Genomic DNA, 15,592 nt, shown 5'->3' with positions numbered 1-15,592 from the left:
TGACGTCTGCCGCTCGTGGGTCGTGCCGGATGAGGCGGGGCTTGGGCGGTTGCTCCCGCGGCCGCGCTTCCTGCTGGCGGGGGCGCCATGGCGCTGCTCTGGCCGCAGCGCTTCGAGCTCTTGCTGCTCGCGGCCGCCTTTCTGTGCGGGGCCGTGGCGGCCGCGACGCTGACCCGGACCCAGGTGCGGGGCGGGGCGGGCAGGCGGCGACGGGTGTGGGGGAGGCAGGCGCCGTCTTCCGGGCGGGGCCGGGCCCGCGGGGCTGCTCCTCTGCTCCTCGGAGCGGGCGGGCCGGGTGAGGCCCAGGGCTCGCGGGTCTGCGGCCGCGATGCTTCGGCGCCCACGGCGCTCTGCGGCTCCGCCCGCCGGTGTGCCGCTTCGCAGCCGGGCCCTCGCCAAAGGGACGAGTCCTCAGGAGTGACCTAAGGCACCAGACGTAGCCCGGCCTGTCAGCCCCGGCGGCGTTAACGTGCCCGGTTCTGCCCGGTTCTGCAACAGAAGTCGGCCCAGGCCCTGCCTTCGTCCTTTAAATGAGACACGGTTGTGCCGAGCTCCGCCAGGAAGTAAAGCTCGGTGCGGCGGCGATGACCAGGCTACCGCACGATCACAGCCCAGTGTGTGTGAACGACCGAAGAGCCGTGTAGGAAACGGCCGCGTAAAGCAGAGGGTTTCCCCAGCCAGGCAGTCGTGTTCGCAAACACGCTCGTGTAGCCAGAAAGCAGGCACCGTTAGGGATCTTTGGTTTTACGGATTAGAAAACACCGGAGAGAGCCGAAGGTTACACAAGTTCTGGTTTTACTGTAGGATTTCTGAAGAGGGAAGACCAGAACTTGTGAGGCCTCTCCGAAGCTCACTGTCTTTTATAACCACCGCCTATTTCCTGATCCTTCTGGCCACTGCAGGTTTGACTTCCCCAGCAGGCCCTCTCCATCAGTCTGTGGGCCCAGAAACAGGCCCGGACAGTGCATATAGAACTTCCTAGGGTGGCCCTCCCCTAGGTTATCCCTCACACCTGTCCTGAGCCTGCGCCAAGGCTTTCACCTGAAATGTGGGTAGGGATCAGCAGCTTCTCTTCACAGGGCTCCTTCAGTGGCTGCTGTCCCCTGTATGGTGTGGCCGCCCTGAATGGCTCCTTCCCGGCCTTATCCCAACCTTCGGCCCCGTCCGTTTGCTACTTTGTGGCTGGGGTCTCTGGCCTCCTGGCCCTCTACTGTCTCCTGCTTCTACTCTTCTGGGTCTACAGCAGCTGCATCGAGGACTCCCACAGGTGACTGCCCTACCCTGAGGGCCGGGGGCTGAGTTGGGAGTAGTCCCATCTCAACTACAAGGCTGGTTCTCTCCCTCCTCCTAGAGGCCCCATAGGGCTCCGCATTGCATTGGTCATCTCGTGTGTAGCCATCTTCTTGGTCTTAGTGTCCGCCTGTATCCTTCGGTTTGGCACCCGTTCTCTCTGCAAATCCATCGTCTCCCTGAACATTACAATTAGGTAATGGGAGTGGGAGGGAACCCTGGATGGGGCTGATGGCCTTCCTTCTGCAGAGGAGAGCCTATAACCCTCTTTCTCACCACCGTCTCTTTGACCTCACAGCTGCTCCGAAGCCCAGAAAGTTCCATGGACACCCCCTGGAACCGCTCTGCAGTTTTACTCCAACCTACACAATGCTGAAGTGAGGTCCCGGGATATGAAAGACCGGGTGGAGACCCAGGGGTCTGCAGGTTCCTAGAGGCATCTGTAGTTGTGGGGGTGCCCTGAAGCAAGAGGCTCCAAGGGGCTGAAAGGCTTTTGACCTGACAGTGAATAGAGAATAGCGGTATGTGGGTGGAAGTGGGTAAGATGGCCGCACTCCTCACACTCCTGTTCCTGTTTCCCACAGACCTCTTCTTGGGTGAATCTGGTTTTGTGGTGTGTGGTCTTGGTGCTTCAGGTGGTGCAGTGGAAGTCTGAAGCCACCCCATTCCGGCCCCTGGAGCAGGGGGACCCTGAATGGAGCTCTGAGACAGATGCTCTCGTTGGGTCTCGCCTTTCCCATTCCTGAAGAGTAACCAAAGGATGCTGCCTGCAGCCTAAGACTCGGTGCCCAAGTGCCTACAGTCCTGTTGCCCCCTCGTGGCCCTGTTTATACTGGGAGCCCCTTTGCCCTCCACGAGGGAAACATGATACTAGGCCCCCTCCACCTCTCGTCCTACAGTTGTTTTTGTACCAAAATATTATATTACTTTTTCCCTTCATCTTGGTACTGAGTTCTTGGTGTTAAAGCACTGTAGGCAGGTGGATGGGAGGATATGGTGAAAGCTCAACAGACAAGGAACAGAAGTAAGAGGTACCATCAGCTGCCCTTGGGATGGCCACCCTTTTATTTGCTAATGAACCTTGGGCCCCCTTGTGACCTTGGTTGTCACCCCATCCCTAAGGTTCAGTTTTTATTCCCCTCTGGGAGGGATGAGTGACCAGAGGTGGTTTCTTCACAAGCTGCGGTAGGCACCTACAGTATTGTCAAAGAGTTTTGTGTTGGGGAAATGTCCAGCTTTGTCCAAGAGGAAGTAGAAGCGCCGGCCTTTGATCTTTAGAGGCAACATAGCGGGGACTTCACCGCGGTGGGCCATGCAGGATACCTGATTTAAAGGGACGGTGAAATGAGCACCCAAGCCAAAGGGGGCATGAGTGGTGAGGGTCACCTGCTTCCCTCCAGCCCGGAGCATCACTGAACGCACAGAACGGAGGGAGAAGAGAAGACCAGCACCAAGTACCAGGGTACCTGCAGGAAAACCAAAGCTTGGGGTGAGGGGTTTTCACTGGAGAGGTAAGTAACAACCTTTCCAGTGCCCTCCGAATTAAAAAATTGTGCTGATAGTAACATATACCGAACTCTTCCACGTGACTCTTGTGTTCATCCATCCCCCCAACAACCTTCATGTCCACCCTCGTTTTAAAGGCAAGGAGACCGGTCCGGAGCTCGCAGAATGAGGGGCACAGCTCCTCCTAGCCTGAAGGTCGGGAGTCCCGCCCCGTCCGTGCCGGAGCAGGGCGGGTCGTGCCCTGCCGCCCCACGTCCCCGTGGCGGGAAGCCAGCCCGCGCCTTACCAATGGCGCCGCAACCGACAGCCAGACCGTAGCGCCAGAGTGTGGAGCGTAGGTCCAAGCGGCCGCGGTCTGGGATCTCGGCGTCTGGAGGCAGCGCCCGGGCCGGCGGTCGGGCCAAGGCTGCCACGGCCAGAGAGGCCCAGAAGACGCCCTGGCCCGCGCAGAACAGGCCGAGGACGGCGAAGAAGCTGCCCCGCTCGTGCTCAAAGAGCAGCACGTCCCGCGGCGGGGCCACGTCGTGCAGGAGCTGGCGCGCCGGCAGAGACCGCAGTGCGACTAGCAGCCGCACGGAACACAAGCCCCCAGGTGCCCCCATGGCCCGTGCGGCTACGGCGCCGCTTCCGGGGTAGGACTTCCGGCTGGAAAGCCCCGCCCCTGAGCTTCCGGGCAATTGGCCCTGGTTAGTCCCTGGCGGCAACAGGGTGGGGGCCCTTCACCCCAGACCCGCGCGCGTGCTCGGCAAGAGCGAGGCAAAAACAATGTAGCAAGCAGGACACAAAATACAATATCACTCTTTATCTTAAAAAGTAGGGCAGGTTTGGGGGTTAAGTACACAGAGCACCTAAGTCCTTCGGGGAGTTTAGTGTCAGTTCTACAAAGTAAGCTTTGGCTTCCTGGCACCAGTGAGGCTCAATCTTCTGGAAGGCTTCCAGAAGTCTTCCAGAAGGCAGGTGAGGAGAGGGATCCAGCAGCCCTTCCTCTTGAGTCACAGTCACGGGGTGGCCTCGGGGCCAGAGAGGAGACGACAGCCATGACAAGGAGACATCAATATCCAAGGGCTATTTTACAGGGAGCTTCTTCTGGGGCAGGACTACAGATCACTTCATAAACGCCACTTCTGGGATCTCGCCCTTGGCCTTAGAAAAAAAGAAAAGGTCAGATCCAGGCCCTCTCCCCCATTCCCTCCCCTGGCTTGACCTCTTAAGGCCCAGAGATCCCTCGCCTTTTTGCTACTGAAGTCCCCAAACTTACCTTGAGATGAGTAAAGGCCTGGGCAGATCTGGTGTAGTCCCAGTTGTTGTCTTGAAGGCACCTGGAGTGGTGGAAGAGCAGGAACCCCCCATCAGAACCAGAATAACGCACTCACCCTGACCACTTCAAAATCCACCCTATTAACCCCCACCATATGTGCCAACAATTCTATACACTCTTGCACTATGTGTTACAAATGAAAAATTAGTAAAAATCCAAATGTCTATCACTGGTCTATTGGATACAAAGAAGTATTAAATAATGGATCAAGATTACTAAGGTAATTTTTATAGTGATAGGGAAAGACAATAATGGGATAAGCAAAAAAAGTAACTTGTAGAACAGTATTAAAAACAGTAGGGCAGCCCGGGTTGCTCAGTGGTTTAATGCCACCACCTTCAGCCCAGGGTGTGATCCTGGAGACCTGGGATCGAGTCCCCTACATCTAGCTCCCTGCATGGAGCCTGCTTCTCCCTCCTGCCTCTCTCTCTGTGTCTCTTATGAATAAAAATCTTAAAAAAAAAAAAAATACAAAAAGTTTGTTATGCTGATGTAGGCATAGGCCAAAATTTTTTATGGGCCATATTTATAAATTTTGGCTTTTAAAATTTAAGCAGCACTTTTTTTTTTTTTTTTAGGTTTTTTTTTTTTTTTTTTAGGATTTGATTTATTTAATCATGAAAAACACACACACAGAGAAAGAGAGAGAGGCAGAGACACAGGCAGAGGGAGTAGTAGCAGGCTCCATGCAGGGAGCCCAATGCGGGACGGACTCTATCCCGGGACTCCAGGATCACCACTGAGCCACCCAGGGATCCCCCAAGGAGCACTCCTTACTCATTCCCACCCCTACCTCCATTTACCCCTATTCTTACACATGCCCAGCACTTACTTCTGGGACCATTCAAGATTCATGCCAGACTGGGTAGAGAATGCCTGCAGCATTTCCTGCTGCTCTGGGGACAGGGTGGGCACTGGACTGGAGGAAGGTGTAGGTGCAGGCATGGCGAAGGCTCTCTGGATCTCATCAGCGCTGGCATTCCGCACAAATAGCTCGTCATTTACGATGCACAGTCTTTGGGACAAAAAGCACTTTAAACAGCTGGACAGCCAGCCAACCTCATCTTCCCAAAATTATTCCTGTTCTCACACTTGACAGATTTTTTTCAATATCCCCAAAGTCCTCCTGCCCATTCTTGGTCATTGCCTTTTATCATTTATGCCCCTTCCCACAGAACCTGAGTATAGGGTTAGCTGCCAAACATTAGAATTACACATTTCCTCCAATTCAGGACAGTTCTTCTCCCCATTTATCTTCACAACAGACCAAGGAAGTAGTTAGTAGGTAGCTTATACTAGTTTCTAGATGAGGAAACTTGCCAGGATGAAAAATCCAGACAATCTGGCTCCAGAGCTAAGCTCACCACCACTGTGACAGCCTCCTCTTGATTCCCCCTCAGCTTTCTGAAATTCTGAAAACATCCTGAGGACTGGCTCCCCTACGCCTCCCCCACCAACTCCCATTTGCTGGCCATGGATTGGGACTGGGAACCCATGTGGAAAGCCAAACACTTACCCTGAATTGCTGGCAGGAACAGCGACAAATGTCCGGGTGAAGGCTCGTAAAGAATCCCGAGACTTTCCATCCACTGCAATGTCAACAACGGCAAAGACCCCTTAGAATCAGCTACGCCATGTTTACAAAAAGCTTCTCCAATCATGGTCTTACTTGATACAACTAAACTGAAGTAGACTAGACTGATGATTATGAGCATCCAGGGGAGCAGAGGGGAAGAGGAGTGTCAGAGGCCAGGGAGGACAACCACCACCACAGTTAGCCCGCCAGGAGTATTAGTGAGCCAGCTCCTGTGTCAGGCACTTCACTGGCTCCCCACAGCACCCTATGACATGGCTATCACTAACCCCCTTTTACAAATCAAGAATTTGAGACTCAGAGATAACATAAGTTGCCCACATGGGACCAAGGCTGGAATAGAAACTCACTACTGCCTGACCCCAAAGTCTGTGTCCTCATCCTCAGACTTGTCCCATTTCCCAGACAGAAAAGACAGGTGGAGATGGTAGGCCTCATGGAGATGGCCTGGGCAGAACAGGAGGAGCTCAGGAAGGAGAAGGAAGGGAATGGAGAGTGCTGAGAACAAAACTAGCTGCGGGAGGGCCCACTCTGCACACCCCAAACTCCAAAGATTCTCACCTTCTTTGAAGACCCCGTTGACAGAAAAACACAGCAACGTACTCTGAAAGAGAAGAGGCGCTGGTCAGCACACAGGCTCCAGCCCGAGCCTGAGGTCCCCATGCCTTGTACCTGCCCCTTCACCCAGTTCAGGCTTCTGTAGCAGCAGAAACAGGTGCTTACGGTCTGGGCGCTTATGTCTACCACGAAGGAATTGACGTCATGCTGAGTTTTGGGCAACTCATTGAGGAAGGCCACCACGTTGAGACGTGTGTGCTTCAGCAGCCGGAACCGCAGGGCTGTGCGAGAGGAGAATTCAAGATTAGCAGCTACCACAGTCTCCTGGACCCTGTGACCAAGTCCCATCTGCCCCCCTTCCCATGCTGCCCTGCCCCCTTCACATCACACACTTACTCGGGTCTTTGAGCTTCTTCACATTCCTGCTATCCTTGAAGTACTCGGCCAGATTGCTTCTAGAGGAATAAGCGGAGAAAGGCAGGGCTCAGAGCAGTAGGAGTGCTGGCGGGCGCTTGCCTGCAGCTGCTGAGAGATGCTGGTCCTGGGCAGGCTCTGGGCAGGGATACTCACCGGGCAGGGTTCTGGGGGGTGAAGGGAATGCTGAGGGAGCAGCAGGCCCCATCGTGGTAGGCATCTAGTAGCCGCTGCCGGTCTCCAGAGTCGTAAACTGCATAGTACCTGTGGAGAAAACAAAAGGGAAAGCCTGAGCCCCGTGGTGTGGAGGGGAACCTGACTGCTCCCGAGGGTCAGCTGTGCTGGGGCTAGCTAGCCCTCCTCTCCCAGCCTCAGGGGCCCTGCAATACTCACTGCTGCAGGAAGTGCAGGACCAGGTTCTTCAGGGTCTCTGTCCCAAAATAGCTTCCCTGGAATCACACAGGTTATCAGGACCACGTCACTCTTATTTACCTGACACAACACAAGTTCAAACTCTATCCCCCCTTCTTACCTTGCAGGGCGGTAACATCGTGGGGGCTTCGACATCAAAGGCAATTGGCGGGGGTAACTCATGGCCATCCTGGGGAAAGTGGAAATCGACAGCATAACCAGAGAGAAAAGGCTTGAGAAGTAATGAGACGGGCGAACCAGGAATGAGGAGTCAGAGATCAAAGTGTCTAGGAGACGTGGAAAAGGCTCAGGGACCCTAAGAGATGTGACTCTTGTCTACTGGTCTTTTTCTAAGGATTATAGCTTTTGCCAGATTCTCAAAGGGCTCCAGGTCTCCAAGTTAACGGTCATACAAACCCACGTGAGCAAAGACCTTTTGGGAGGGAGAGCCTATGGTCATTAAAAAGAACTGAAAAAGTTATGGACTTACCAGGCGTAATAATTTGGGAAATCGTTCTCGAATGGCGCTGTCAAAAACGGGACAGAAGTGAGTGATGCTTCAGAGCCACCGTGCCTCCTGAGCTGCTCTAGGAGCAAATACTCCAACACCCAAGGGATTAGCCACCCCGTCCTGCTTGTCCTCTCACTCCTCCCCAGCCTCTGAGCTCTGGGGAAAGAGGCCCCACTCCCCACTTCACCCGGGGCACCCAGAAACAACCGCCTTGAAGGCAGACGCTCTTCTTGCTGCCTGACCCGAGCGCCACAAGAGCAGCACTCCCAGCCCAGGCTTTAAGCCAGGACCTCCTTCCCCTCCCTGCCCCCCTTACCTTCCACCTACTCACCTGTGCAGCCCCGGGAGGAGGGAATGGGGTGGGAGCCCAGGGGCTCCGCTGCCTCAACAGGTATCCATCAGTTCTGCCCAGCCTGGCCATAGCCAAGACCAGAACACACCACAGGGATGGCACAGGATGTTGGGGCAGGGAAATGAGCAAGGTAGGGGGTCAGGAAGAGGTGAAGGAAGAAGATGGAGAAGGAGAAGAAGAGAAAGAGAGAAGGGAGGATGGGGCCAAGGCCAGGGAGAGATGGGGACACAGAGGAGGGGAGAGAGTAAAAAGAAAGAAAGCAAAGGCCAAAGGAGGCCTTAGGAAAAACAAGGAAGAAAAAAGGGAAGAGGACACCCGACACAGCCTTTTCCTTCAGCTGCCCCTTCTTTCCCTGGTCCAAGGTACAGACGGGAAACAAATTCTCGCTGCGGCCGGAGGGCAGTTGCTGTTGGCCAGGTCTCTGTCTGCTACCTGGGTCCCAATCTGAGCTGGGCGTGGGATGTGAAGCAGCCATGGGGGCAGGAGACCTCCCTCAGGAGGGGTGAGGGTTCAGGCCCCTGCAGAGTTGGGGGGGTGAGGGTCTGTGCCCCACCTCTGTTGGCCCCCAAGTTCTCTCCTGATGGCCCCTCTGCGACTGTGCCTGTCTTAGGTTGTTCCTTCCCTGAGGAATCTTACCCGTCTCTGGCTAACCAGCCATCCTCCGGGGCCAAGCAGGGTGACGTGAGGTGTGCGAGTGAGGGCGGGGCAGCGCCCCCAAGAGGGTCAGTGCTCTGTCTCCTCCGCAGTCTATGCCCCCGTGGCCTCCACGCCCAGCACCTGCCTTGGGCTTCCCTCGCCTGCCGGCGGGGCCCCAGCTCTGCTCACACAGCTTGGGGAACCCAGGTTTCTTCTCCAGGGAGGGCCCAGCTCACACAGCTCCAGGCAAGAGAGACAGAATGCATGGCACCAGCTCCGAGGAGGCCTCAACCTCAGCATGAGGGAGAAAGCCCAGGCAACGGTGGCCTTGGGCACGTGGACCGTGAGAAGAGAGTCCCTCTTGGCCAAACGGCAAGAGGGGCTAGCGCAGAACAAAGAAGGAAAGGCCCATCAACAGGAAGTCCCAGGGCAGAAAGGCTTTCTCAGCCCTGGGACAGCAGGCTCTTGCATAAGGCAGCTCCATGTATGGGGCAGATGACAGATACCCCATGGTCATGCCACAAAGCAGGAGATGCCCTTCCTGGAACAGGAGAGTAGGGAGACTCTAGAAAAGGCTGTGTTTGGGAAGAGGAAAGACCACAGAACAGCAAACAGGTAGTCAGGTGAGAAGGAAGGTAAGGAGACCTCGGGGCCAAACTGGGACACACAGACAGACGAAGGGAGGAGCATGTGATCCTCCCAAAGGACAGGTGGTTCCAGCTCAGGGCTGCACATCTCCTGCAGACGGGCACTGGTCAGGGTACATTAGCTCAGCCTCCCAGGGGGTGAAGGTCCCCAGGAGGGGAGACAGAGGCTACAACTGACCTGATGTAGGTGGACTGATCTCGGAAGGTGTCGCACAGCGGGTTTCCGTCAAGCCACAGCTCTTCCAGCTTCAGCCCTTTTACCTTGTCCAGTTCCCTCTCAGATTTCAACTGCGGAGAGGAGGGCAGAGAGAGTGGGCAGGAGACCCCAATGAGGGAGCCGAGCCAGTGAGATCCCCACACCGTGCCTTCTGCTGTCAGCAGGCGAGCCCTCTGCACCCTCTACTCACCGCCCCACACAACATAACCAGACCCTCAGGTCTCACCTCATTTCCGGAGAGGTTGAGGATCTTCAGGTTGGGTGCTTTCTGCACAAGGCTGGACATGTCATCCAGCCTGTAGAGCCTATTGTTGCTCAAGTTCAAGGACAAGAGCTACAGGCAGAGAAAGGATTAGAGGAAGCACTGCCAACAAAGGATTCGGAGACACATCTGCCTCCTAGCCCCATTCTACCTGTCCCACTCTGCCTCCTCCCATCTCTAAGCAGGACAAAAGCCTCACCTCAGGGATATTCTCCTCAATGATTCGCAGCGTAGCCGCCATACAGCTCCTGCGATTCAGGACAACATCGATGTTCTGGGCCACCAAGTCTTCAGGCAGCATAAAGGAAAGAGAGGAAGTCTGAGAGGACTTTCCCACGTCAGAGTTCATACCAAACCATTCTCAAACTTTCCCCGCCCGACAGACCCCCCTCTGCCTCCACCTCTCTGAGAATGACCGCTGCTAGTCATACCTGGGTCTGAACGGAGACCCTTGAGGTCAAGTGCTTGTTGGGAACCATCGTATCGTTTGCTCATGATCAGCTACAGGAGAAGGAAAAGGGGTCAGTGGTCACTCGGGTTGTGCAGAGGGGTTGTGGATGTGAGAACTGGTGGAACTAGAGAGGAGACACATGACGTGAGCCTGCCTCACCTTTAGTTGCTCTACTTGTTCTGGCTTCAGTTCGTTCTGTACAGAATGGGGTGGGACAGAGGAGTTGATGATGATAGATATCTGCAGGGAAGACACAGAGAGCAAGGTGAATTCTGGGAAAGCCTAAGCCACAGGACCACGACCCAACTCCAGCCAAGCCAGGCCCTTTACACACACCCTTCGGTTTTCCTGATCCAAAATCTTATAGTTGACAGCTTTCAATGCAGAGGCGGTACTGGCATCCTCCACAAAAAACTGGGCCCGTGTGTTTTCATAGTGAAACTGCACAAAGAGGAAGAAACAAGAGCATGAGACTGGGAGCCTGGGGCCCCTGGTCCAGCTGGCCCCTCACCTTCCTTGGTGCCCAGTCAGCCACCTGGGCCTTATCTCACCTCAATGGGGGTGAAAGGGACACTGCACTTGCTCTGAATCACACTCAGGAGCCATGACTTGTCATATTTTCTCCCATAGGGAATCTAGATGAGAGAGAAGGAATATCATGTAATAAAGGCTGACCAACAGACTCAACCTAGTGCTCCTTTCACACCTTCTGCCAACTTCTATGACATTTCCTAAAGGAAGGGCCAGTTAAAAGTTTTTTTTTTTTTACTCAAGTCAGACACAGATTCCTTACCTTCCTTTCTGCCCATTTAAACTTAGTATTTTTCAAGAAAATAGAACTATGTGGTTCCTTTTTTAAATTTAAGATTTCATTTATTTATTTATTTAACACAGAGAGAGAGAGAGAGAGAGAGCGCGCGCGCGCGCGCGCGCGCGCGCGCGCTCAATCAGGGGGAGGGGCAGGCAGAGTGAGAGGGAGAAGCAGGCTCCCTGCTGGGGTTTGATCCGAAGACCCTTGGATCATGACCTGAGATGAAGGCAGATGCTTAACCGACTGAGCCACCCAGGTTCCCCAAACTATTTGGTTCTAAAAGTTCTTAGATATGATTTAGACCTGGCCCACCCCTCAGAGAACTTAAGGGACCCCAAGCCCCATACTGGGCTTGAGCCAGATAGAGACATTTGGATGGGTTACTCCACCTCCCAACCAGTTAGCACATTTCCATTTATTTATTTACTTATTTATAATATTTTACTTATTTATTAGAGACACAGGCAGAGGGAGAAGCAGGCTCCATGCAGGGAAGCCGACGTGGGACTCGATCCCGGGTCTCCAGGATCACACCCTGGGCTGAAGGCGGCGCTAAACCGCTGGGCCACCCAGGCTGCCCCCCACATTTCCCTTTAGATGGTGTCCCCATCCCCCTCATCCTGCTTATCCCCCCTCTAACTCCTTTTCTGAACCTGCTCTTAGGTGTTCTAGGAGAAAGGCTGGACACCCGACTGTGGAGAAAACAGTGAAGATTGATTTTGTTGTGTGAAAAGTAAAGACCTACACGCTGAGCCCAGCCCCCTATCTCCCTTGCACCATCTACTTCCCCAGACACTCAGTGTAATCTCTTTTTAGGGGGAGGGGGGAGGGGAGAGGGAATGGGAGAGGAGGAGGGAGGAAGAGAAAGAATAGGAATCTCAAGCTGGCTCCATGCCCAGCACAGAGGTGACGTGGGGCTTGATCTCATGACCTTGAGATCATGACCTGAGATGAAATCAAGTGTAGGACAGACACTAAACTGACTGAGCCACCCAGGCACCCCAGACACTCACTGTAATCTTAAACCAGTTCTTCGAGGTCCCATCCTGGCTGGTGCCAGCCCCTCCTCTCTCTGGAAGAATTCTGTCTCTCCGCACAGTAACATGAATGCGATCTCGATCATGCCAACTGTCACCTCGACGGTTGGGTCGGGGAGGATAGGGGTTGCTGTGGGGAAGCAGAGAATAAAATGTCCGCAAACACTAGGAATGTCTTCTCAAAGGCTTCCCACACTGTTGTCAGGATTATAGCTAAAACTATTTAACCATTAAACTGGCCCTGACATCCCTCACTTTTCCAGGTGAGAAGGGAAATGGTGTGGGCAGCAGAAAGCTATATAAATAAATCTGGTTTGAGCTCTCAAACCAGATCAATTGGTCGCTTACTGTCGTATTCGGGGAACATCCTGGGCATCACTCATTGCCACATCTCTGTCATCTTCCTCCAGGCGGGAAGACCGAATGCCAGAACCTCCTCTTCCAGACCTCCGGTTCCCCTCGCCATACTTCCACCGGAAAGGACCCCGGCCTTTCTTTCTTCTTTGAGGGAAACTAACACGGTCATCATGCTCTGGGGTTAAAAAGGACATCCATTAGAAACATGCTGTCAGCCCAGCTACCCTGCTGTGGGAATCACAGTAGCAAGCAGCCTGTGCTATCAAATGAGATACACACCAACTACAGAGCCCACCTCCATGCAAACTTCTGTCTGTTGAGAGGAGAACCCTCTCTGTGGCATGGCAGCAGGAGCGAAACATCACTGGAAGACAGGGCAGGGCTTTAGAAAAAGGACTCAGGAACTGGAACTTACAGACCGGGAAAGGCACAATGTGGAAGTGTGAGTAGAATATGGACCCAGTGTGGAACTAGACCCCTGAAAAGTCACCTGAAATCTGCTTGCTCTTAGTTTCCCAAATCTATTTAAGCCTTCTCAAAACTTGGATGGTGACCTCGCTCAACATCTCCTAAATCAACCAATCACGACGATCACATCAGCTCTCAGTAAACAAAGCTTCCCTTGCGCAGAGTACAAGCGTCAGTTACAAATAAAATTAAGGGCTTCTTTAAAATTCTTGTTCTCAAACTGCCACTCTGAACTTTTGGGAATGAGCTGTTTATTTCCTTGGCAAAAAATGTTTTTTAACTTAGGAGACAACTCCTAAGATTCAGGTTCTAGTGGCAACTAGGGAGCTTAGCCAAGGGTCCTGGACTGCTCCCCTGGAACATGACCCTCTGAATCCTGGGGTGTAAGAATAGCATCTTACAAAAAGGTCCCTGACTCCCCAAACGCCTCATGCCTAGTGTTCTGCAAACAATGAACCTTAAGAAATGACGGGGGGCGGGGGGGAGGGCAAAAAACAAAACAAAACACCACAACTGAATATAAGGCGCAGCAAACATTCACTGAGAACTTTCTTCAGTGCCAGGCACTATGCCCCGGGCACTTGATACGAATGATCTCGTTGAACAGGAGGGCAAACCCAGGAAGTAAGTACGGTCACCACCTCCTACGGAGATAGAAAATGAGGCCTGGGAGTGGAATTCCCTCAAGCTCGGGGAAGACGACTCAGGACTCAACTCGGCTGTCATGTGCTCCTCCTCACCACTCCTCCGGACTAAAACCGTGCGTAGTGTTCGGGCGAGCACAGCGAACCGGTGTGGAAGTCTAGAATACTAAAGCCAAAGCCAAGGCCGCAGGGGACGCGGGACAAGAGACCGGACGCGGTGGGAAACGACACAGGGAGCCGATGAGCCGGGCACGGACTCCTATTAAAGGCAGAGTCCGGGCGCCAAATCCAACTGACAGGCATCACCACCCACAAAGTTCAAAGGAATCGCCCCCCCCCCGGCCAGGCCGCAGCCCCGGGCCGAAGCTCCGCGCAACGCCACGATTCCCGCGTCAACACGGCCGGCGCCCCGCTCGAGTGCGGCCCGACCCGCAGGCGGCCTCGGCCTCGCCCCCGCCCCTCCCGCGCCGCCGCCCCTCCCGCGCCTCCCGCGCCTCCCGCGCCTCCCGCCCCTCCCGCCGCGGGGCTGCGGCCTACACCGGCGCCGCCCACCGGGCCCCCGATCGCCTCGCCCCCGCCTGACGACCAGCACTGACCGTTGTAGGCCTTCCCCTCGTCCGCCATGGCGCAGCGAGAAGCGAGGCCGGCTCAGGCGCGGGCCGAACTCCGCCGAACGCGCGAACACCCGGGCGCCCGGGCCGAAGCGCTCCTACCGCCGGCGCCGCCGCATTTATGCTGCGAACTACGTCGCGCGCCGCCGACGTCCGCGGTGGTGGGCGGAGCCGCCGGGGAGCGCGGCCGCTGCGCGTGCGCACCGGGCCACAGCCGCGCCGGGGGCGGGGCTCGGCCTCTCCCGGGCCTGCCGAGACCCGCGCTCGTCCAGCCCGCCCCGCGTCGGCCCGCCCCGCCGCCTGCCCCCTCCGTTCCGTCGCTCCGCCAGCACCTCCGGGGCGAGCGCCGGAGCCGAGAGCAGGCTGCCGCAGCCCGGGACTCCGGGAGGAACACGGGAGGGGGCCGCACACGAAGGGCTTCCGAGCAGCGGGCGACCCGACTCTCCCGGAGCGGGGTGGTCAGTGGCCGTTCACGGAGCCCTAGCCGCACACAGCCAGTACTGAAGTCTCAGCCCGGCCTCTGCCAGCGCCGGATAGATACCCTTTCTTGTCTATAGATTGCCGGGCAACAGAAAACTAGAATGTCAACCCCGAGAGAGCAAGGACCTTGACTAATTCATCCTTTTTTCTCCAGCTCCTGGCTCAGGAACTCGGCCTGGCATGTGCCAATAACTCCACAAACACTTGTGATATAAATGAACTTCCAACCTATGCATCCTTCCAAGAAGTCAATTGACAGTGTGCGTTTATCCAGCTTTGGCAAGCAATTGTCTTCACAACCTCCCCACCCACCCCTGAAGTGCTGTGCCGGAAATACATTCACTGTCAGCTGGGCAGTGGAGATGCAACTGAGACCACCAGCTGAACAGAGGCCAGGGAGAGAGGAAATAGTAAAATGCTGGCCTAGAAAAGACATACGTTCTCCTTCCTTTTCCCCTCTCCAGCCTGCCAAAGTTCTAGGGTCAGCTCTCAGTATGCTGGTGGTTCTCTGTAACTTGAAATTCCTTTAGGGTGTGTGAGATGTGGGGGGACCGCAGTAATCTCAGAATGATGTGGTTGTGGCTCCTGGCCCAGAAGTGTATTAATCTCCCTGGAGGGTGGGTGTTGCAGGCAGGTTTCTCCTTCATTCTCCTGTCACTGGCTTGGATTTGGTGAGAGGCTTGGAGTGGACCAAGAGCCTCAGCTGGAGCTGGGAAACCAGTTCTTCACCTTTCACTCCCGGCAGCAGGCAGAGCTCCTGCGTCATCCAGTTCAAGGAAAAATGGGGGCCAGCTGGGTAGAGGATGCAGCTGAAACAGGTACAAGTACTACTGGAGATGATCCTGGAAGTTGGCACCAATCAGGGACCCATTCTGGGGTAGTGCTTCCCCCTCTGACGTTTCCATGCTAATGAAACGCTGCTGCACTTGGTTGTTCCCAGCCCAGAGGCAGCTGTGTGCACCCACCCCAAAGCTCGGCCCTCAGAGCCATCAGCCCAGCTTTGCAGTTCTGGTACTA

The 15,592-nt window shown here is 55.1% G+C and overlaps 3 protein-coding genes across 4 annotated transcripts; 1 reads left to right on the top strand and 2 right to left on the bottom strand.

The window, feature by feature from the left end:
• Positions 1-25: 25 nt before the first annotated feature.
• Positions 26-2,229, top strand: TMEM179B (transmembrane protein 179B). The gene is made up of 5 exons (XM_025446313.3): positions 26-183; positions 1,080-1,267; positions 1,352-1,486; positions 1,589-1,667; positions 1,875-2,229. Exons 1-5 carry the CDS (start codon positions 88-90, stop codon positions 2,034-2,036), a joined length of 660 nt encoding a protein of 219 aa, XP_025302098.1. The 5' UTR covers positions 26-87; the 3' UTR covers positions 2,037-2,229.
• Positions 2,230-2,332: 103 nt separating this feature from the next.
• On the bottom strand, positions 2,333-3,449 carry TMEM223 (transmembrane protein 223). Its single transcript, XM_025446314.3, has 2 exons — positions 3,083-3,449; positions 2,333-2,756 (listed from the first exon to the last, which is right to left on the bottom strand). The coding sequence occupies exons 1-2, from the start codon at positions 3,396-3,398 to the stop codon at positions 2,464-2,466; spliced, it is 609 nt and encodes a 202-aa protein (XP_025302099.1). The 5' UTR covers positions 3,399-3,449; the 3' UTR covers positions 2,333-2,463.
• A 134-nt stretch (positions 3,450-3,583) lies between these two features.
• NXF1 (nuclear RNA export factor 1) lies at positions 3,584-14,245 on the bottom strand. 2 transcript variants are annotated; one of them, XM_025446303.3, is made up of 21 exons: positions 14,081-14,245; positions 12,364-12,547; positions 11,992-12,145; positions 10,719-10,802; positions 10,504-10,608; positions 10,327-10,407; positions 10,148-10,217; positions 9,916-10,004; positions 9,681-9,788; positions 9,416-9,525; positions 7,582-7,618; positions 7,213-7,281; positions 7,074-7,129; positions 6,837-6,944; positions 6,663-6,721; positions 6,432-6,547; positions 6,270-6,312; positions 5,631-5,703; positions 4,947-5,129; positions 4,055-4,115; positions 3,584-3,939 (listed from the first exon to the last, which is right to left on the bottom strand). In XM_025446303.3, exons 1-21 carry the CDS (start codon positions 14,106-14,108, stop codon positions 3,901-3,903), a joined length of 1,857 nt encoding a protein of 618 aa, XP_025302088.1. In that variant the 5' UTR covers positions 14,109-14,245; the 3' UTR covers positions 3,584-3,900. The 2 variants fall into 2 exon arrangements, with proteins under 2 accessions (XP_025302088.1, XP_048952401.1); XM_049096444.1 differs by lacking the exon at positions 14,081-14,245 and adding an exon at positions 12,652-13,196.
• Positions 14,246-15,592: the final 1,347 nt, after the last annotated feature.

This window comes from Canis lupus, chromosome 18 (assembly GCF_003254725.2).
Source record: "Canis lupus dingo isolate Sandy chromosome 18, ASM325472v2, whole genome shotgun sequence".
In the NCBI taxonomy this organism is placed as follows: domain Eukaryota; kingdom Metazoa; phylum Chordata; class Mammalia; order Carnivora; family Canidae; genus Canis; species Canis lupus.
The sequence above is the reverse complement of the archived record's forward strand: the minus strand, read 5'-3'. Positions and strand labels throughout refer to the sequence as shown.